At 32.0% G+C, this 24,859-nt stretch overlaps 1 protein-coding gene across 2 annotated transcripts in view; it reads left to right on the top strand.

Moving 5' to 3' along the window:
• Positions 1 to 24,555, top strand: part of LOC148956898 (uncharacterized) — a 46,960-nt gene extending 22,405 nt beyond the window's left edge. For both annotated transcript variants that reach the window (XM_089096745.1, XM_089096736.1), the window contains exon 4: positions 24,132 to 24,555. In XM_089096745.1, the coding sequence (XP_088952871.1) occupies positions 24,132 to 24,472 (341 nt within the window). In that variant the 3' untranslated portion in view covers positions 24,473 to 24,555. The remainder of the gene's footprint in view (positions 1 to 24,131) is intronic.
• Positions 24,556 to 24,859: the final 304 nt, after the last annotated feature.

Genomic DNA, 24,859 nt, shown 5'->3' with positions numbered 1-24,859 from the left:
TTTCAGCTTTTTTTAAATGTCTTCAAATGAGATGAAACATATTTAAAACAAAAGTCACACTTAATATTTTCCAAACTCAAAATGAGAATGGTATAGACATGATAGTTATGACCTTTACTATTAGGATAATAAAGTTTGTAGTAACCCTTTTTTTTTATTGGACAATTTTTTTTGGGAATTCGAAATTATTCAATTTTTTTTTACGTATCTTAAAATGACATAAAATATGCTTACGGCTCTAACAACTGTACTCTATGCATGCTCAGAGACACGATGCAGCTTTCCCACTGGTACTTTATGTCGGGTTATCGACACTATCTAGTTTATTGCATATATTAAATCAGTATTTTTTACGCAGTGGAACGATAAACACAGAAGTCATATCTTTAAAAAAAAGAAGATGGAGCATTTTAATAAAGTGTGTTCACATGACAATGTTATTGTAGCATTGAATGCCGACAAGGAAAAGTATTTAAACTATGAAACAATTATAAGTGGTAGCACTATTGGAAATGTATGCATGCATTGTCATGACAGTAAGGAATTAAATTTCTTTGGAGTACCGAAAAAATTCAACTCTTATGTTGGTGGATATGCAAGATTGAGATCTCCAGAGATGATTACCCTCAAAGAGAATGCCAACATATAAATAATCGTTGATGATAGAGGACAACTCCTTGCTACTGTTGCGGGTAACACATTACCTACTGATACATACTATCGTCAGCTTTCGGGTATTAGCATTCAACAGAAGATAAAAAAAAGAAAGGCCTACTCTTCTACTGATATCATAAACCATATCTTGTCTACGTGCCGAAACTGTTACCTGTGTAAAAATAATGTGATAATAGACAGTGAAATTGCCAGAAAAATAAAAAGGGCATTGGCAGAAAATGTCACTGTGGAATATAAAGATGAATCGGTGAAAAAAAAGTACCAGGAAACGATACTGCCATTGATCAAACAGTCAATGAACCAAATAATACCAAAGACGAAAAGCGTATTGAGCCTGTCGATGACACACCAGTAAAAATTGTGTATGACTCAAAATGGAATAATGATTATTCTACTGATAACGAACTAAGAGAAGGCAATAGCTACAAAATCAAGAGAGAACATGGTGAACTATTTTATGAAACAGATTCAAAATGTTGATATGGAATTTAATCACTCTGATACTTAGATTCTGTCAGTTTTATCCGACATATCCGACAAAGGATGTCGATAATGAATTTATTCATTCTTATACTTATATTTTGTCAATTTTATCCCATGTATCCGAGAAAGGGATGTTGATATAGAATTTAATAACTCTGATACTTAGATTCTGTCAATTTTATCCGACATATCCGACAAAGGATGTTGATATAGAATTTAATCAATCTGATACTTATATTTTGTGAATTTTATCCGATATAGCCAGCAGATGATGTTGATAATGCATTTAAAGGATGTTGATAAAGCGTTTATTTACTCTGATACTTAGATTTTGTCAATTTTATCTCATGTATCCGAGAAAGGGATGCTGATATGGAATTTAATCACTCTGATACTTAGATTCTGTCAATTTTATCCAACATATCCGACAAAGGATGTTGATAATGAATTTATTCACTCTGGTATTTAGATTTTGTCAATTTTATCCCCTGTATCCAAGAAAGGGATGTTGATAAAGCATTTATTCAACCTGATACTTAAATTTGTCAATTTTATCTGATATACCCAACAAAGGATGTTGATAATGAATATATTCACTCTGGTACTTCGATTTTGTCAATTTTATCGGATATACCCGACAAATGATGTTGATAATGAATTTAGTCACTCTGGTACTTAAGTTTTGACAGTGCTATCCGATATATTCGACAAAAGATGCTGATAAAGCATTTATTCAATCTGATACATAGATTTCGTCAATGTTATCTGAAATATCCGACAAAAGAAGCTGATAAAGCATTTATTCACTCTGATACTTAGATTTTGTCAATTTGATTCAATATGTCCGACAAAGGATGCTGATAAAGTATTTATTCTCACTCTGACACTTGAATATTTTCAATTTTATCCAACATATCCGACAAAGGATGTTGATAAAGCATTTATTCGCCCTGATACTTAGATTTTGTCAATTTTATTCAACATATCCGACAAAGGATGCCGATAAAGTATTTATTCACACTCTGACACTTAGATTTTGTTAATTCTATCCAATGTATCTGGCAAAGGATGTTGATACAAAAAAAATATTCACTCTAACACTTAGATTTTGTCAATTTAATCCTATGTATCCGAGATAAGGATGTTGATATAGAATTTAATCACTCTGATACTGAGATTTTGTCAATTTTATCCGACAAATCGGACAAAAGATGGTGTTAAAGCATTTATTCAATCTGAGATTTAGATTTTGTCAAATTTTTTTCAATATATCTGAAAAAGGATGTTGATAAAAAAATTTATTCACTCCAACACTTAGATTTTGTCAATTTTATCCCATGTATTCGAGAAAGGGATGTTTATATAGAATTTAATCAATCTGATACTTAGATTTTGTCAATTTTATCCGATATAGCTGACAAATGATGTTGATATTTCATTTCAAGGATTTTGATAAATCATTTATTTACTCTGACACTCGTATTTTGTCAATTTTATCTCATGTTTCCGTGAAAGAGATGTTGATATAGAATTTAATTACTATTATACTTAGATTCTTTCAGTTTTATCTAATTTAGCCGACAAATGATGTTGATAATTAATTTATTCACTCTGGTATTTAGATTTTGTTAATATTATCCCCTGTATCCGAGAAAGGGATGTTGATAAAGCATTTATTCAATCTGATACTTAGATTTTGTCAATTTTATCTGATATACCCGACAAAGGATGTTGATAATGAATTTATTAACTCCGGTACTTAGATTTTGTCTATTTTATCTGATATACCCGACAAATGATGTTGATAATGAACTTATTCACTCTGGTACTTATATTTTGTCAATTTTACCCGACATATTCGACAAATGATGTTGATAAAGCATTTATTCAATCCGTTAGTTAGATTTTGTCAATTTTATCCGATGCATCTGACAGAGGATATTGATAAAAAAAAATTATTCACTCTAACACATAGATTTTGTTCATTTTATTCAACATATCCGACAAAGGATGCTGATAACGCATTTATTCGCTCTGATACTTAGATTTTGTCAATTTTATCCAACGTATCTGACAAAGGATTCTGATAAAGTATTTATTCATTTTCTGACACTTAGATTTCGTTAATTTTATCCAACATATCCGACAAAGGATGGTGATAAAGAATTTATTCGCTCTGATACTTAGATTTTGTCAATTTTATCCAACATATCCGACAAAGGATGTTGATAATGAATTTATTCACTCTGGTATTGCGATTTTGTCAATTTTATCCCCTGTATACAAGAGAGGGATGTTGATAAAACATGAATTCTAAATGATACTCTGATTTTGTCAATTGAAACCGATATACCCGTAAAAGAATGTTTATATTGAATTTATTCACTCTGGTACTTAGATTTTGTCAATTTTTCTGATATACCCGACAAATGATGTTGATAATGAACTTATTCACTCTGCTACTTAGATTTGGTCAATTTTATCCTACATATTCGACAAATGATGTTGATAAAGCATTTATTCAATCTGATACTTATATTTTGTCAATTTTATCCAATGTATCTGACAGAGGATGTGGATAAAAAAAATATTCACTCTAACACTTCGATTTCGTCAATTTTATCCGACATATCCAACAAAGGATGCTGATAAAGCATTTATTCACTCTGATACTTGGATTTTGTCAATTTTATTCAACATTTCCGACAAAGGATGCTTATAAAGTATTTATTCATACTCTGACACTTAGATTTTGTCAATTTTATCCAAAATATCCGACAAAGGATGCCGATAAAGTATTTATTAAAGTATTTGGATTTTGTTAGTTTTATCCAATGTATCTGGAAAAGGTTGTTGAAAAAAAAAATTATTCACTCTAACAAATAGATTTTGTCAATTTTATCCTATGTATCCGGTGTAAGGATTTTGGTATAGAATTCTTCTGGATTTGGTATAAGGATTTGGTATAGAATAATCATTCCGATACTGAGATTTTGTCAATTTTATACGACTAATCGAACAAAGGATGTTGTTAAAGCATTTATTCACTCTGATATTTAGATTTTGTCAAATTTTATTGGATATATCTGACAAAGGATGATGATAAAAAAAATTTATTCACTCCAACACTTAGATTTTGTCAATTTTATCCCATGTATTCGAGAAAGGGATGTTTACATAGAATTTAATCAATCTGATAATTAGATTTTGTCAGTTTTATCCGATATAGCCGACAAATGATGTTGATAATGCATTTAAAGGATGTTGATAAAGCATTTATTCACTCTGATACTTACATTTTGTCAATTCTATCCCATGTATGCGATAAAAAGATGTTGTTATGAAATTTGATCACTCTGATACTTATATTTTTTTAATTTTATTTGACACATCTAGCTGAAAGTGTTAATAAAGTATATATTCACTCAGATAGTTAGATTTCGGTTATAATATTCTGTATATCGGAAAAGAGACGTTGATATAGATTTTAATAACTCTTGATATTTAGATTTTATCTGAGATATTTAACAAAGGATGCTGATAAAGCATTTAATAAATCTGATATTTGAATTTTTTCAATTATATTCGTTGTATCTGACAAAAGATGTTGATAAAAAAAAATTATTCACTCTGATACTTAGATTTTGTCAATTTTATCCTATGTATCCGAGAAATGGGTGTTGATATAGAATTAAATCCCTCTGATACTTAGATTTTGTCAATTATATTTGATGTATTTGACAAAAGGTGTTTTTTTAAAAAAATTCATTCACTCTGACACTTAGCTTTTGTCAATTTTATCCAGCATATCCGACAAAGGATGCTGATATAGAATTTAATCAATCTGATATTAAGATTTTGTCAATTATATTCGTTGTATCTGACAAAAGATGTTGATAAGAAAAATATATTCAGCCTGACACTTAGCTTTAGTCAATTTATATCCCATGTATTCGAAAAATGGATGTTGATATAGAATTTAATCAATCTGATACTTAGATTTTGTCAATTTTATCCGATATACCCGACAAATGATGTTCATAACACATATATTCACACTTATACTTAGATTTTGTCAATTATATTTGATGTATCTGACAAAAGATGTTGATAAAAAAGAAATTATTCACTCTGACACTTAAATTTTGTCAATTTTATCCAACATATCCGACAAAGGATGTTGATACAGCATTTATTAACTCTGATACTTAGATTTTGTCAACTATATTCGTTGTATCTGACAAAAGATGTTAATAAAAAAATTATTCACTCTGACGCTTAGATTTTGTCAATTTTATCCCAATCATTCGAGAAATGGAAGTTGATACAGAATTTAATCAATCTGATACTTAGATTTTGTCAATTTTATCCGATATACCCGACAAATGATGTTGATAAAGCATTTATTCACTCTGATACTTAGATTTAGTAAATTTTATCCCATATATCCAAGAAAGGGATGTTGATATGGAATTTAATCACTCTGATACTTAAATTTTGTCAATTTTATCCGACTCATCCGATAAAGGATGTTGATAAAGTATTTATTCACCCTTATATTAACATTTTGCCAATTTTATTCGATATATCTGTCAAAGGATGTTGATGGAGACGAATTCAATCGATGAATAATGCTAATAAGGAATTTGTTAAATTTTTTTTTCATAATTTCCTGAATTATATTTCTGTATTGTGTGTCCAAGAGGTGAATTCAAGAAAGAGTTTGTTACTTACTTACTTTCAATTTTTTCATAATGAAATATCCAACAACTGATGTTAATAATTAATTTATTCATTCTTATACCTAGATTTTGTCAATGTTATCCCATGTGTCTGACAATAGATGTATGCAAATTCCTTTTCTTACATCTCCGATGTTTTAATAGACATTCTAAACGTTTTTTTATGCTAAATTACACTAAAAATAATGAACAAATAACAATGTAATGCATACTTCATTTTTAATGAAATAATGCTATGTAGAATATTAATTCAAAAATATATTATAATACATTATTAATATCAATGATCAACTTTGGATATTTTGAATGTGTTCCATAAAATCCTTCACCATGTTCTCTCTTGATATTGTAGTTATTGCCTTCTCTTAGTTCGTAATCAGTAGAGTAGTCATAATTCCATTTTGAGTCATACACAATTTTTACTGGTGTGTCATCGACAGGCTAAATATGCTTTTCGTCTTTGGTATTATTTGGTTCATTGACTGTTTGATCAATGGCAGTAACGTTGCCTGGTAAATTTTTTCACCGATTCATCTTTATATTCCATAGTGATATTTTCTGCCAATGCCCTTTTTATTTTTCTGGCAATTTCACTGTCTATTATTACATTATTTTTACACAGGTAACAGTTTCAGCAAGTAGACAAGATATGGCTTATGATATTAGTAGAAGAGTAGGCCTTTCTTTTTTTTTTATCTTCTGTTGAATGCTAATACCCAAAAGCTGACAATAGGATGTATCAGTAGGTAATGTGTTACCTGCAATAGTAGCAAGGACTTGTCCTCTATCATCAACGATTATTTATATGTTGCCTTTCTCTTTGAGTGTAATCATCTCTGGAGATCTTGCATATCCACCAACATAAGAGTTGAATTTTTTCGGTATTCCAAAGAAATTTAATTCCTTACTGTCATGACAATGCATGCATACATTTCCAATAGTGCTACCACTTGTACTTGTTTCATAGTTTAAATACTTCTCCTTTTCGGCATTCAATGCTACAATAACATTGTCATGTGAACACACTTTATTAAAATTCTCCATCTTCACTTTTTTTTTAAAGATGTGACTTATGTGTTTATCGTTCCACTGCATAAAAAATACTGATTTAATACATGCAATAAACTAAATAGTGTCGATAACCCGCCATAAAATACCAGTGGGAAAGCCGCATCTTGTCTCTGAGCAAGCATAGAGTACAATTGTTAGAGCCGTAAGCATATTTTTATGTCAATTTAAGATACGTAAAAAAAATTGAATAATTTCAAAGTCCAAAAAAATTTTAGTCCAATAAAAAAAGTGCTACTACAAACATTATTTTTCTAATAGTAAAGGTCATGACCAACATGTCTATACCATTCCCATTTGAGTTTGGAAAATATTAAATTTGATTTTTTTTTTGTTTTAAGTATGTTTCATGTCATTCTAAGAGATGTAAAAAAAAGTTGAAAAAAATATATCATGTTAAAAAATAATAAAAAAAGTTAAAAAAAAATTCAAACAAAAAAATCAAAAAAAATGGGGGGATAGGGCAAAAATGTTGGAGGGGAGGGCGGCGCCCTTCGAGTTGGGGGATAGGGGACCTTGGGGGGTTGAGTTCTCAGGTGGTTAGGGTCGTTGGTGCTTATGATCCTTGATGGTTCGTACTCAAATACACCTTACTACTTGATTTGCAAGGCTTTCTAAGGTTTGTTCTGAATTTCATTATTAAAATTCTTTTCTTTCCATCTACATCTCTCTTAGTATCAACTTTTTTATAATACAACGTTAGACTCTATTTTAAACTGACAACAGTGTTCAAACATCACTTGTGTATTATACAGAACACATCGAAGAAGTAAAGCTATCCATTATTAAAATTCTTTTCTTGCCATCTACATCTCTCTTAGTGTCAATTTTTTAGTATACTATAACGTTAAACTCTATTTTAAATTGACAACACTTTCCAAACGCCACTTGTGTATTATAAAGAACACATCGAAGAAGTAAAGCTAGGTCAAGTCATAAGACCATTTTATCATCGTTAACCATTTCCATAGATTGATATTGTTCCAAATTTATAATAAATAAGCTATGAGTTACCATGCTCTTCGGGGTTACCTCAACTGCAAATCATGTTAATCATCAGTTTAACCCTTTTTCTCCATCTTCATACGATCCAGTCACTAATTAGAATCATTCACGCTATTATTATTCAAACATTAATTAATATCGTTCATAGAGCCCAATTCGCAAATGCTAAACCCTTTTTTTTGCAAATAGAGTTATTTTTTTGATAAATGATTCAACAGCATATGGCATCAATTCTAGACATGTTGTATTCTTAATCAAACTCGCTGAGATGCCTTTAAGCTAGAGGTTATCAAAATTGTTGACAGGTTCTACTCACTCTCTTTGAAAAGGTTGACAATTTCTAGTTTTTGGTAAAAAAAAACACGTTATGATGAAAGTGCCTTCAAAAACCCGTCTGGTTGCGTTATACAATCTCAATTATACTTTCAAAACGTGTTTTTTCACTTTATAGGTATATAATATAAAAGAATTGGTTGCTTTTTGCAATGTGCTCGTCAAACTGCACTGTATATTCTTGCGTAATTCCATGTGTAATTGATATCAATAGTATCAATACTACTGATAACTCCATTAATTAGTTTTTTGGTAAAATGATCTTAAATTGACGCCTCACTTTCTTTTGTCGGAATAATCCATTGCATAAAAAAGTGTCCATGGGAACCAAATAGAGATCTCCTAACCTTTACCTAAAAAGGGAATCCCTTTCTTTTCCAAATTCCAGATTTCTGGTTCTGAGTTCTACCCGAAATGTCAAACCCTTGAAAATTTTCGGTATCCTGCTATTTATATGTTTTGGAAGTCATTTCGATATTGTGCTTGCTTTGTTTGTCTCAATTTTTAGCGTGGGAGACTGTAATCCAGGTTCATAATCATAAATACTCTGTGAGCATATGCAACTGCAGCCTTTGTGCGCTGGAATGCAACCCTTTTTCACATCCATATGGACGGAACCCTTTTTTGCATCCTTAAATAGGGCCTCATCAACTTCCCTATAAAGACTATGAATCCCTGTTATGACTTGTTCGTAACTTCCAGTCACACTAGGCCTACTCCTAAAAGTTAACCGAACTATACAAACTAATGAGTCAGGGCCTGCATTATCTGGTGGCTCCCCAGCAATTGCCCTGAGGCAGCAGTACTTTCGTCAAAATTACCCTAAAAATTTTCTTGTGATTGGTTGAAGGTAGCTGGAGCTAAACAATATTTTGCTTTATGTTCTGTTTCACCACAGCGGACACATGTTTGGGATTTTTCACGTTCTGATCGTTTATGTGGACCCCCGTAATTCCAGCATTTTATGCGAGTGTCTTTTCCTCCACTAACATTATTTCTGGAATAATTACCTCTAGTTGGACTTGACATATCTATTCTAAAATTGCCAGACTCTCTCCAAACTTAAAACATTTTTTTGGGGTGTGAATATAATTTCTTATGTTCTTAAATTCTACTCTGGAGTTACTCTTTCTTCTCCAGGGGAAGTCTTGTCTCTTTTTTTAACCACCTGTGCTCCCAAAGACATTTCTGAGAAGTCACTATACATTAAATCTTTTTGCTAGCACTAATATTTCATCCTTATCGTCTGTTAGTTTAGATTGTTCCAATACTCTCCTTCTGATTGAAGGTAGCATACCACTTTTAAAAATATTAATAGTTTTGTCATCTCCCTACACTAAGAGAATTTTTTGCATAATCAAGCGTCTTCCCCATAATTCAGGAGTATAATTGATGTTCTAATTCAGAAAGTCTTTGTTTCTCGGATAAAAGTTTTTGGAGTTTTTGTGCAGATGGTTTTTCATGTAAAAAGGCTTCTTTTAGAAGTCTTTCTAAATGATCTAGACAAATCTATGATTTTCTCCCCGTGCATAGCAAATAGCTTGATTAATCAGTCTTGATTAATCAATCTAGCAAATCTTGACTAGCAGGATTACTCTTTTCTAAACCCCTTTGGATTTGTTTAAGATTTCTGATCCATAAGTGAATATTATTTTGGTATGTTAGCAACGAGATGGGGGAGGGGAGAGGCTTATTCTACGAGCAAATTTTAAACTCTACTTGCGATAGGGCTGCCTCTATATTGCTCTTCTAGAGTGATTATTCTAGATTCTGCACTCAGTTAAATCTGATTTTGTCTTCCTGAGCTTTTTCTATCGCTATTTCTAATTCTTTGATTTGGTTTTCATTAGAACTCATGATGGTTCTTTCTTTATAAATCCTTATTGTGGGAAACGTTTTGAACTTTTAAAGGGTTTTAAGTTACTACAGTGAATTAGTTTACAAATTGCGTAAGGATTAGTTCAATATCTCTCCTTAAATTAAAGCTACAGGCTAGTAGTATGATCACACACTCTTAAAGATGATTAACCTATGGCACTAGTGCTAAAACGACTTAAGGTACAGAAAATACGGAAATTGGAATTTGTAAGAAATAAAAAGGAGAAGAGAGAAGAAACAACATTTAGAATGGTTAAAGCTATCAAAAATTATATTCAAGTTCAAGTTGTTCAAAACGACTACTCAAATGAACACTGTTCAAACCTTTTCCTTGCTGTTAGGCCAGAACAACCACCGGACAAACTGAACACACATCTCTTGCAAGAGAAAGAGGACTAAATCTGACCAAATTTTATAAATTTATTTATCCTCCCCCACTTAAACGGAAATTGTAACGAACTTGAGCACTGCTGACACCAGTTGTGCCAAAATTGAGTACAACTTCCACCAGTTGTAAGATTTTCCTATTTTTAGGACTAGAAACTAAGTCTGATTGTTGCTCTAGGCAGGCTCTGGGTAAACCTCTCCCTCTAAACGCTCTTTCTGAACGTATTAATCTCTATTTATAAACCTTTTTACCCAGATTTCTTAAGGCAACAATCAATCAATTGGTTGCGTACTAGACTGAGGCGATTTAGTTTTTTCGTTCTCAAAATTCGGTGACAACTTGATTTTATTATTAAAGTCAATAAAAGAGGAGAAAACTTTGTAATACCAATTATTATATAAAATTTCCTCAATGGTTCTCTTCAGATTTGTATAATCTAATATGGTTAGTGTATGTCTGTCGTTCCAAGCGGTCTTTTCTATGGTTCAAGCGTCGTCACCTAGATAAAAAAAAAGAAGTTTATTTTAAGCCTGTGGCTACTGAATATTTCTAATTTAATATGTTACACTTGAATAGATAGTCAATGCTTGGGTCCTGTGGTATTAGAATCCTTTAGTCCAAATTATAAACTCAAGTAAATTCAACTAATTACGTTAAAAACGAGAACACTACCATTACGAGTTTTATTTGATTAGTCAAAGTATTCCGAATGGTATGCGGGAAGGCTAATTAAAGGCGTCTAAGGTGAGCCAAATCTCGGAATAACCACTCTTGATTAGTTACAACTTATATTATTTCTTGCGAAATTAGTCAGTGTTCCTTGGACTTCAGATAAATCTTAACTTCAACAGGGAAAATCCTTGATTGAATCTCCCTAGACTGGAAAGATTTTAAACTCTTTGCCTGTCTAATAGTACTCCTTTTTCCTTAATTTCTTTGTATAGCATGAAGACCACCGAGCTGTAATTACGGCCGGGGAAGGATCAGGTAGATAAAAAACGAGCAAAATGGAATAAGATCTCCTGAGGATTCAGACTATCGTATAACGTTAGAAGAGTCTAAGCAGGAGGAAAGAAAAACTAGAGTCAAAGGAATTCCAATTTGGTTGTGTGACTTGTTTAATAAACTCTTTGCTTAAGCTCCACGAAACACAAACCTGGGAAAAAATATACATCTAATAAATGTTCCACTCTTTGTTGTGGGTTTTCCACATTAAACCCGAGGTTATTGTAAATTTATTCTATCAATTATTGTTTCTGGGAAGAAACTACCTTGAGTTCTTTAATTTAATAAATTTTAGATTTTTTTTATCCTTTAATAATGTTGGTTTTTAGAAAAACCTAGTCTTAACTAAAAGGAAGTATAAAGACGAAATTATAAGACCCACAACTGAATGAGGTAAAATCTAACACGAACCTTAAGTTATTTACAAAGGTGATCACAACCCTTTGCTGTGATCTAATTAATCTTTATTTGATCAAGTATCTCTAAATTATTCAGAATAAACCCAAGGGTCTACCTTAAACTTTCCGCAAGACTCAAACTTCTAATAAACTAAATGGGGAAGTTTGCAAGTAGGAAAATACGGCTCTATTTAAAGTTAGGGCCAAAAACTGGACTTAAAGGATTCAATTGATAATTTAATTTAAAATAGACCTAGGATATTTTGGGTTTATACCAAGTGAGAAAGGGTTTTAAAGGTTTACAACTTCATCCGAGTATTACATTCAAAGAAGTTTAGACAGACAGGTGGTTGCTATTATGAGGATCTCTCCATGGAGGAATTTTTCCTGGGGGAAGGAGTCTTCTATGGAGGGGGAGCTGGATTTTCCGGCCTAATTTAAAAGAAACATAATAAATTACATTTAGAAAAAACAAGTGTAGTCAGGGGAGGGGGTTTTAACTCACGACTCCGCCGATATTGGAGAATAATGTAATTCCACAAGTGAAACATGGCGGTACTTCAGGAGTCAGGGTAACTTCTACGCACCTCAGATTTCTACTTGTCCTGTCTCTAACAGTTTGCAAAAAAAAAAAATGAGTGTACTTTTCCCATGGAATAAATGTTCCACAATAAATGTTCCCCAGGCACCATAAGCATTAAACTTCCCAGTAGCCTACTCTTTGTTCTCTCGGGGAAAGATCTTTTGCTTAGTATAGGTTTCTGTTCTCAAATCAAGCTAATCTAATCTCAGCCTCTCTCTAGACTCAAACCCTACCTAGTCTAATCAAAAATGCCAAGGTATAAAATAAAGAAATCTTCCTTTTCAACTTGAACCACAGTAACGAGAATGTACAGTAGCGACAAAGGCTATACTTTCCATTAAAAATATGTGACACCGATCTAAAATACCAAAAGAATCATACTCCGCCTTCGGGCACGCGTAGATCTAATGTACATATAACGAAGAGGTTATGAAAAACCTGAGTACCAACTGAACTAGGCTGTGACGACACGGCTCAGAGTCTTTACGCGCGGTATAAAATATATGTGATGTCTTAGAGAAAAAGTTGCTACAGTATATTCTCTCTACTGTGCTTTGAACAAGAACTGTACACAAAAACTGGCAATATAGGAACTGTACACAAAAACTCTTACAATTAATAAATACACTTTAAGATGTGCCCTTGCACGCACTTCTCTGAACCTCTGTTTGAATGGCTGAGTCAAAATTATAATTACCCAGCATTCTTCGTAGGTTTCGGCTCTGGATTAAACCTGTATGAGTCATCGCTCGTATTTATTTTCAGGCTTAGATTAATTAACGAATTCTTTCAGGACGTCACTGGGTAAAAGAACAGTCCTGAGTTTGAACATTGAAGATATGATAAGTTAAATTTACAAAAAGGACATTTTTCTGATAAGCCGGGTAAAAGGTCCCAACAACAAGTTTTTCCGACTGAAACTTAGGAAAAGCATTAAAACTTAAAACGATCAGAAATTATTACGAATATGAGGGGGACTGCCCCCTCCTCAATAACTTGCTCTTTACGCTAAATTTTTTTCTCAGAATTTTTTGAAAAAAACATAATATCCCAATATAATGGTCTTTGTGTTTCATGAGTCAATCTACCTTAAACATTTAGAACAAAATATCTAACCTTTTTGTTCTAGAATTATATAAAGTACAATCAAATACAAAAGTCAGGTCACTTTAGCGCAGCTTAAGAATCTAAATTAAAATATTTAGCCGACATTTTTTTTTAGCCGAATCAAATAATTTAAGCAATCAAAACAAAAAGAAATATTTTTTTGTTTTAGAAACGTCTGAAAAATAAGTTTTCAGAGGCAGCGCTATAGCGTTTCCTATAGTAAAGGCCATAAGGCTTCAATATTTTGCTATTTATTTATTTGTTTTCTACCAGAGGCACATACTATACAAAAAAGTGACCAAATAAGCTTCAGAGAGAGGTCCTTCGATTGGAAATCAAAAGTTCTAATGCCCTTTTTAAGAGTCAAATGTGATCAGCTTAAGGGAGCTTACCCAGGAGTAGGGGAGCCTCTCTAATTTCAGGACGATTTAATGTCCTTGGTAAAAGGCTTATTTCTAAGCCAATCACAGAGCTAGAAATACTGGACGAGATGACGTCACAGCCACAATCTCATTGAATACTGTCGGGTGTTACATTAGAGCATATTTCTGGGAATTGATTAGCAATGGATTTGCACAATATGCATCTTGATATCAACCTACGTAATAATTGTTTGTAATGGTTTCACACATTATAACTTTCGGGTTTGATGCTTTTGTATCTCAGTCAATAAATTGAATTTGAATATCAGTTAAATCAAGATAATACAGAAACTTCCATGATGTATGATGTTCTCGATTGTGAATTTATTGGTTTAAAGATGTCAGCTTGCGGTGTAAGTTTTGAATGTACATTTTTATTGTTGGCTACAGATCATACTAAAGTCTCTTGCTATCACTTGCACATCAACTATAATATGTATGCTTAAGATAGAGACAAGTGGAGTATGACATTACGAATTATAAAAAAATAGGCTTATATGATAGAGTGATCCCCCAATTCTATGAAGGAGGGAAGGATCTATCTACGGTACAACAGGAAGATGGAGAAATATGTAGTTTTTTTTGGTGTGACAGCATTATAAATGAAAGGCAATGTACCCATTGATAAAGTTGTAATTGTCAAATGCAAATCAGATATTCCATTATTCAATTTGGAAGAATTGTGAGAAACTTCCGAATAAAATACACAATCTTGAGGATGAAGTTCGATTTTTTAGCAGATGGGATCCGATAGATATTCCTTCTCGGGATACATGTATAAAATATCCCAGGAAGAAGAACAAAAAAACCCGTGATACAGATTGGGATCACACCAAGTGAATGACGAATGATGAATTATTATGACATTGCGGTAGAAATCACGTGAGGAACTCGCCTTTGTCTCGAGTGGGAAGAATTATATGCTATATACGTGATATCTTTGAGTAAATTTAAATTTGAGGACCAATTATGCTTCGCTGCGAAAGTAGATATAGTATATATACATAGACATGGAGTACCCAAAAAAAAATTCAACTCTCATGATGGTGGATATGCGAGATTGAGATCTCCGGAGATGATTCCACTCAAAGAGATGCCAACATAAAAATAACAGTTGATGAAGAGATCTTCTTGCTAGTGTTTGTGGTAACATATTACCCAGTGTTACACCCCATCGTCAGCTTTCGGGTATTAGAATTCAACGGAAGATCAAAGGAATACAGGCATACTCTTCTACTAATATCATAAATCATATCTTGTCTACGTGCAGGAACTTTTACCTGTGTAAAAATAATGTGGTAATAGACAGTGAAATTGCTGGAAAAATAAAAAGAGCAGTGGCGGAAAATATCACTAAGGAATACAAAGATGAATCGATGAAAAACAAAGTGCCAATAAACATTTTTATTACTACTGATCATATAATCAATGAACCTAATAATAACAAAGACGAAATGTATATGGAATATTTAGGTGACACCCCAGTTAAACTAGTGTGTGACACAAAGTGGAATAATGATTTTTCTACTGATTACGAGCTAAGAGAAGACAGTAGCTACAGCATCAAGAGAAAATATGATGAAGTATTTTATGGAATAGATCCAAATTGTCCAAAGTTGCTCAATGACATTAATAATGTGTAATAATGTATGCAACATATTTTTATATTAATATTCTACATGACATTATTTCAACAAAAATATTTTATGCATTACTTTGAAATATTTCCATTATTTTTAGGGTATGCTAGAACGTCAAACGCTTAGAATATCTATTAAAAAGTTGGAGATGTAGGAAAAGGAATTTTCAGAAATATAGATATTACTAATACTAACACGCTCATAGCGGATATATTAGAAAGTGAGATAGGTTTAAAGAACTTTTACCAAAGTTTGAGAGAGAGAGATGAGCTGAATTTTTTAACTCGAAAATCTCCACCGACCAGCAAGCACCCCGTCCGACGCACAGACAAAGAGATTTTTCAGTTTTCAGAAACAGTAACATCCACGTTTAAAATACATATGATTTTATTAATAGTATTTGATTTTTAACAAAGTCATAACAAACTCTTTCTTGAATTCACCTCTTGGATAAACAATACAGAAATTTCATTCAAGAAATTATGAAAAATTGTAAGTAACAAATTCTTTCTTGAATTCACCGCTTGAATACACAGTACAAAAATTTCATTCAAGAACTCATGAAAAATTGTGAGTAAGTAACAAACTCTTTCTCGATTTCAACTGTTGGATAAACAATACAGAATTTCCATTTAAGAAATTATGAAAAATTGTAAGTAAGTAAGAAACTATTTCTTGAATTCACCACCTGGATACGCAATACAGAAATATCATTCGAAAATTATGAAAAAATTGTAAGTAACTAACAAACTCTTTCCCGAATTCACCTCTTGGATACACAATACAAAAATATCATTCAAGAAGTTATGAAAAATTATAAGTAAGTAACAAACTCTTTCTTGACTTCACCTCATGGATACAAAATACAGAAAATTCACTCAAGAAATTATTAAAACATTGTAAGTAAGTATCAAACTCCTTCTTGAATTCGCCTGTTGGATACACAATACAGACATTTAATTCAAGAAATTATGAAAAAATTGTAAGTAAGTAACAAACTCGTTCTTGAATTTACCTCTTGGATTCACAATACAGAAATTTCATTCAAGAAATTATGAAAAAATTGTAAGTAACTAACAAAATCTTTCTTGAATCTGCCTCTTGGATACACAATACGGAAATTTCATTCAAGAATTTATGATAAATTATAAGTATGTAACAAACTCTTTCGTGAATTCACCTTTTGGACACACAACACGGAAATTTCCCCCAGGATATTATGAAAAAACTGTAAGTAAGTAACAAACTCTTTCTTGAATTCACCACTTGGATACACAATACTGAAATTTCATTCAAGAAATTATGAAAAAATTTTAAGTAACTAACAAAATCTTTCTTGAATTTGCCTCTTCGATATACAATACAAAAATTTCATTCAAGAAATTATGAAAAAATTGTAAGTAAGTCCCAAACTCTTTCTTGAATTCACCTCATGGATACACAATACAGAAATTTCATTCAAAATATTATAAAAAAGTGTAAGTAAGTATCAAACTCTTTCTTGAATTCGCCTCTTGGATACACAATACAGACATTTAATTCAAAAAATTATGAAAAAATTGTAAGTAAGTAACAAACTCTTTCTTGAATTCACCTCTTGGATACACAATACAGAAATTTCATTCAAGAAATTATGGAAAAATTGTAAGTAACTAACAAACACTTTCTTGAATTCGCCTCTTGGATACACAATACAGAAATTTTATTCAAGGGATTATGAAAAAACTGTAAGTAACAAACTCTTTCTTGAATTTAGTTCTTAGCTACACAGTAAAGACATTTCAATCAAAAAATTAAGATAATATTGTAAGTAAGTAACTAACTCTTTTTTCAACTCCCCTATTGGATGAACAAAACCGAAATTGTACTCAAGAAACTATGAAAAAATTGTATCTAAATAATAAACTCTTTCTTGAATTCACCTCTTGTATGCACAATACAGGAATTTTATTCGAAAAATTATAAAAAAAATTTCAAGTGAGTAACAAACTCTTTCTTGAATTCACCTCTTGGATAAACAATGCAGAAATTTCATTCAATAAATCATTAAAAATAGTAAGTAAGTAACAAAGTCTTTTTTGAACTCACCTCTTGGATACACAATACAGAAATTGCATTCAAGAAACTATTAAAAAATTGTAAGTAAGCAACAAACTCTTTCTTGAATTCACCTCTTGGATACACAATAAGGTAATTTTATTCTAGAAATTATGAAACAACTGTAAGTAAGTAACAAACTCTTTCTTGAATTCACCTCTTAGATACACAATACAGATATTTCATTTAAGAAATTATGAAAAATTTGTAAGGAAGAAACATACTCTTTCTTGAATTCACCTCTTGGTTACACAATATGGAAATTTCATTCACGAAATTATGAAAAATTGTAAGTGAGTAACAAACTCTTTCTTGAATTCGTCTCTTGGATAAACAATACAGAAATTTCATTCAAGAAATTATGAAAAATTGTTAGTAAGTAGCAAACTCCTTCTTGAATTCACCTCTTGTATGCACAATACAGAAATTTCATTCAAAAAATTATGAAAAAATTGTAAGTAAGTAACAGACTCTTTCTTGAATTCACCTCTTGGATACACAATGCAGAAATTTCAGTCAAGAAATTATGAAAAATTGTAAGTAAGTAACAAACTCTTTCTTGAATTCACCTCTTGGATAAACAATATTGAAATGTCTTCTCCAACATACTGGAGAAAAAATTTCTCCACAGAATGAAATGTCTTTATTGTGTATCCAAGAGGTGAATTCAAGAAAAAGTTTGTTGCATACTTACAATTTTTCATAAATTCTTAAATGAAAATTCTGGATTGTGTATTCAAGAGTTGAATTCGAGAAAGAGTTTGTTACTTACTTACAATTTTTCATAAGTTCTTGAATGAAATTTCTGTATTTTGTATTCAAGAGGTTAATTCAAGATAGAGTTTGTTACTTACAATTTTTTAAATAATTTCTTGAATAAAATCTCTGTATTGTGTATCCAAGAGGTGAATTCAAGAAAGAATTTGTTATGATTTTATTAAAAATCAAATGCTTTTAGTAAAATCGGATGTATTTTAAATGTGGATGTTTCTGTTTCTTAAAACTGAAAAGTCTCTCTGTCTGTGCGTCTGGACGGGGTGTTTGCTTGTCGGTGGAGATTTTCGATTTACAAAATTCAGCTCATCTATCTCTCTCAGACTTTAGTAAAAGTTCTTTTAAACTATCTCATTTTCTAATATACCCGCTATGAGCCTGTTAGTAGTAGTAGTATCTATGTTTCTGAAAATTACCCTTTTCTTACATCTCCAAATTTTTAATAGATATTCTAAACGTTTGACGTTCTATTATACCCTAAGAATAATGGGAATATGTTAAAGTAATGCATAAAATATTTTTATTGAAATAATTTCATGTAGAATATTAACATAAAAAATATGTTGCATACATTATTATACATTATAAATGTCATTGAACAACTTTGGACATTTTGGATCTGTTCCATAAAATACTTCATCATGCTCTCTCTTGACGCTGTAGCTATTGTCTTCTCTTAGTTCGTAATCAATAGAATAATCATTATTCCGTTGTGTGTCATACACTATTTTTACTGGTGTGTCACCTAAATGTTCAATAATATCTTCGTACTTGATATTATTAGGTCCATTAACTATATGATCAATAGTAGTAACAGCGTTTGTTGGCACTTTGTTGTTCATTAATTCATCTTTATACTCCTTAGTGATATTTTCTGCCAATGTCATTTTTGTTTTGCCAGCAATTTCACTGTCTATTACCACATTATTTTTACACAGGTAACAGTTCCTGCACGTAGACAAGATATTGCTTATGACATTAGTAGAAGAGTATGCCTGTCTTCTTTCGATCTTCCGTTGAATGCTAATACCCGAAAGCTGATGATGGGGTGTAATGCTCGGTAACATGTTACCACAAGCTCTAGCAAGAAGATGCCCCTCTTCATCAACTATTATTTTTATGTTGGCATTCTCTTTGAGTGCAACTATCTCCGGAGATCTCAATCTCGCATATCCACCATCATTAGAGTTGAATTTTTTTGCCAAACAAATTTAATTCCTTACTTTCATGACAATGAACGCATAGATTTCCAATAGTGCTACCACTTGTACTTGTTTCGTAGTTCAAATACTTCTCCCTGTCAGCATTCAATGCTACAATAACACTCTCATGTGAACACACTATCTTAAAATACTCCATCTTCAAATTTTTAACGATACGACTTATGTGTTTATCCTTCGACTGTACAATGATTCATGACCGAAAAACATGCAATAAACTAGGTAGTGTCGATAACCTGCCATAGAGTACCACTGGGAAGGCCGCGTCGTGTCTACGAGCAAGTATAGAGTACGATTGGTAAATCTGCAAGCATATTTCATGTCATTTTCAGATTCATAAGAAATTGTAAGTCCAAAAAATCGTAATTTTGAAAAGGAAGGGCATAAAAATGTACCCAATGAGCCCTTGAATGATCCCCCACCTCTCTAAAAAATATTAAAGTTTTCCTAAGTCACCTACACTGTTTAATATTTTCAATAGCTAATTTTGAAAAAGAAGGGAATAAGAATGTACCCAAAGAGCCCTTGAATCGTCCCCCACCTTCCTAAAAAATACCAAAGTTTTAATAAGACACATAAGAAGTTAACCCAAGTTAAGTTACTAAATCTTCTTGACATTGCTATCCGATTCCATAGATTAATACTAGTGATGTTATTCTAACATTTATGTCAAGTTGCCTAAGACTTATCATGCTATCAGACTTGCCCTAACTGGTACGCACTTTTAACTCTTTTATCCCCTTCATACAATCCAATTCAAAATAGTAATAATATCGAGCTTTGTTTCACCCCTATGACAATGATATAACTTTTTATCATTATTAGATACCGCTAATAATGCAATCAATTCAGGACGAGATGCAAAAAAATGTACCCAATGAGCCCTTGAATTATCCACCACCTCCCTGAAAAACATTAAAGTTTTCATAAGTCACCTAAATTGTTTAATATTTTCACTAGTTAATTTTGAAAAAGAAGGGCATAAGAATGTACCCAATGAGCCCTTGAATCGTCCATCATCTCTTTAAAATATATTAAAGTTTTCAAAAGTCACCTAAGAAGAAAAGTCAAGTTAAGTCAAAAAATCTTCTTGACATCACTAATCGTTTCCATATTTTGATACCAGTGATGTTATTTTTACATTTATGTCAAGTTGCCCAAGACTTATCATCCTCTCAGACTTACCTTAACTAATACGCCCTTTTAACTCTATTATCCCCTTCATAGTTTCCAATTAAAAATGTGAATAATATCGAGCTTTGTTTCACCCCTATGAAAATGATATAACTTTTTATCATTATTAGATACCGCTAATGATGTAATCAATTCTGGACGAGATGCAAAAATGTCCCAAGGTGGAATTGTGACAAACAGATAATGGTTTTAGGAGGAATATTAAGAAAAGAACATGCATTGAATTGACAAAATAAAGCCTTTGAATAATATTGGTTTGTGTTGGGATAAATATAAAGTCGAAAAGTAATGTTGGGAGGGGAAACACTCTGACTGTTGACTCTAGACTTAAGCACGATTCGTTCTACTTCAAGAATATTCGATAACATACCTAAATAAATTTAGCAAAAATAAAGGGAACATTTTCGATTTCGAAACAATTTTATTGTGTTTGAGCATAATTATAACAATAATACATTTTATCAGTGGGTACATTGGCTTTCACGTATAGTGCTGTCACACGAAAAACTACATATTTCTCCGACTTGCTGTTGTACCGTGGATAGATCCTTCCCTCCTTCATAGAATGGGGGGATCACTCTATCATATAAGCCTAGTTTGTTTATAATCCGTAATGTCATACTCCACTTGTCTCTATTGTAAGCATACATATTATAGTTGATGTGCCAGTGATAGAAAGAGATAACACTATGATCTATTGCCAACAATAAAAATATACATTCAAAAATTACACCGCAACCTGACTTCTTTAAACCAATGAATTCACAATCTATAACACCATACATCATTGAAGTTTTTGTTCTATATTGATTCAACTGACAATCAAATTGAATTTATTGACTGAGATACAAAAGCATCAAACACCAAAGTTATAATGTGTGAAACCATAACAAACAATTATTACGTTAGGTTGATCTTGAGATGCATATTGCGCAAATCCATTGCTAATCAATTCCCAGAAATCTGCCCTGATGTAACACCCGGCAGTATTCAATGAGCTTGGGGCTTTGTCGTCATCTCGTCCAGTGTTTCTAGCTCTGTGATTGACTTAGAAATAACACTTTTACCAAGGACATTAAATCTCGTCCTGAAATTAGAGAGGCTCCCCTACTCCCTGGCCCTACATACATGACCCAGCCCCTCCCCCCCCCCCCCAAAAAAAAATATATATATTTAGTCCCAAACATTATGGGACGTAACCCTGGCCCTCCACGGCCCGATCCCCCCACTCCCTCCCCCCAAAATAAAATTATTGGCGATATTTTGTCCGAAAGCTTTAGAAGACTTACCCCTTGCCCTATATGGCAGGACACCCCCCCCCCCCAGAAAAAAAAAATAACAATACTTTATTTTCAAAATTATGGGAGCTGACCCCTGGCAATCCATGGCCCTCCCCTTCCCTCCAAAAAACTATAAATGGTGGTTTATTTCAAAAATTTTGTGAGCTTACCCCTGGTTCTCTACGGCCTGATCCCCCTCCCCACAAAAATATTTTATTTTAAAACTAATGGGAGCTGACCCCCAGATCTCCACGGCTTAACCCCCTCCTCTCAAAAAATTATTAGCGATATCTGACCCCTAGCCCTCCATGACCTGCCCTTTCTCCCCCCCCCCAAAGAAAATATTTATTTATTTTTGTTTGTTTTTGGGTTTTATTTATTCTTTAACAGTGATTTCTGGTCGTTTTGAATTTGAACTATTGTAGGTTTTTATTTCTTCTGTTCTTAGGTTTAATATGGCCTAATATTTTCTTTAAAAGACTTCTTATTCGAGATACAAAGCATCAAACACCAAAGTTATAATGTGTGAAACCATAACAAACAATTATTACGTAGGTTGATATCGAGATGCATATTGCTCAAATCCATTGCGCAAAATTAATTTTATTTTTATTATGAATGTTGTAATAAGCACATAAGAAATTATTTGAAATATAATTTATTTTAGGTAAAGCACCAATGACGTAGTGGGTTTTCGGCCTACTACAATTGATATCAGCATTCTTAGTATATGAAATATTCAGTTTAATTATATTATTTCTTTCCAAGACTGTTCAAGAAAAACATAGTTCCAATACAAACAAGAGTTTCGCTATTGTCCCCTTCCCTTAGTTGTAAAGGTCTAAAGGCCATTGCGTCATTGGCGCGTCACTGAAAGCAAATTATATTACAAATATTTTCTTTTCTAGTCATTACATCATTGAAAATGAAAACAAAAATTACACTGAAATATAATCTTGAATTGATGAGCTTTCAACAACTAATATCATTATATATCAAATATTCAGTTTGTTTTTATTAGTTCTTTCCAAGACTGTTCAAGACACACACAGTTTTTAGTAAAGCGCCAACGACGCAGTAGGTTTTAGACCTTTAAAGTTAGGGAAGGAGGCAGTATCCAAACTCTTCTTTGTGGTAGTTTTCTTCGTTTTAAGCTTGATTTGCATGTTGAGTTTAATTTTTACTCGTTTTCAGATTTATATATTTATTTATATTAGTACCTATTGTATGTTGGTTTGTTATAATTGTTTATCTAATTTCCCTTCGTTTTGTGTTTCATTAATTCTTTAACGCAATGTCTGGTCGTTTTGAGTTTGAACTTGCTTAGGTTTCTATTTTTTCTGCTCTTAGGCTTAATATAGCCTTTACTTTTCTTTTAAAAAACGTCTTTTTCGGAAAGTTTTTTCTTAATTAAATTAAAGAGTAGGAAAGATTCGTATTAAAACCCAAGACAAACCGAAATGAAGTTATATAATAATCAAAACTTAAAATTTAGGCTTGCGATTTTTATCCGCAATTCGTTTCATTTTTAGTCAAATTTAATAAATCTGGAACAGAAGGATTTTGAAAAATTTTCCAAGTATTAAAAAAAATAGAATTTTGCAATATCATCTTCTCCTAGAGATTTTATTTGAGTAATTGATTCCAATGCGTTCGAGAAAAAATAAAAATAATAAATAGAGCAGATGGGAAGGTCTAGTTTAGAGATGTTTTCTTTTATTTATCATTCTTAAATCAGATTCCACCTTCTTTTAACTTTTACCCATTTTAGGCTAGACAAATGAGCCAAATCATTTTAATCGTAAGTAATCCTACAAATTATAACTCTTCTGTTTCCAGGCGTTGAAATAAGTGGTTATGAAGTAGATGAGCCATGGTGGACAAGTGAATATTCACCTCCCCGTTTTATTGATACACATTTTGTTGTAAGTGAACTGCCGGCTATTCCAGAAGACCATGCAATTATGTTTTGCTACTTCAATAGCGAAAAAATATTCGAGAAGTATATTGGAGCTTATAAAGGTCCATGTTTAATTATCATCGGTCCAGCAGGAATTCCAGGAAGATATTCAGAACCTGAGCCACTTCAACTTCAAGATCATCCTGATTGGAAACTCGATTCATGGCACAATATTCGAGATGATGACGACGTGGTTGCAGTGTATAAAAGAAGAAATTGATAAACTAACCTAAAGTTGTGTGTACAAACTCAGTTTTAATACTTAATCATGCTTTTCTAATTGAAAACTAATTTTCAATACAACCTTTTTGGTGTAATTTATGCCTTCAAAACGTGCAGCAGCTTCAAGACAATCTACCACTAAAAATAAGATATTAAGATTGACTTTTGTGTTTGTTCTCTTAACAATTTCTAGTAAATAGCAACAAAGACGAAATGCCATTCAATCATAAGAAATAAAGATGATTTAACGTAAGTCAACAGGGAAGAATCCCGATTTCCTAATGACATTATTTAAACTCCTTAATAAATATTCAATGTATTTCCTGTTCTGTGGTCCCTACTACCAGCCATTAAGGTGTTTGTCTTTTTTCCAGTGCTTATGTGG

Source organism: Artemia sp. Qi Xiang Cuo, chromosome 1, assembly GCF_049724085.1.
Source record: "Artemia sp. Qi Xiang Cuo chromosome 1, ASM4972408v1, whole genome shotgun sequence".
Taxonomy (NCBI): Eukaryota; Metazoa; Arthropoda; class Branchiopoda; order Anostraca; family Artemiidae; genus Artemia; species Artemia sp. Qi Xiang Cuo.
The sequence above is the reverse complement of the archived record's forward strand: the minus strand, read 5'-3'. Positions and strand labels throughout refer to the sequence as shown.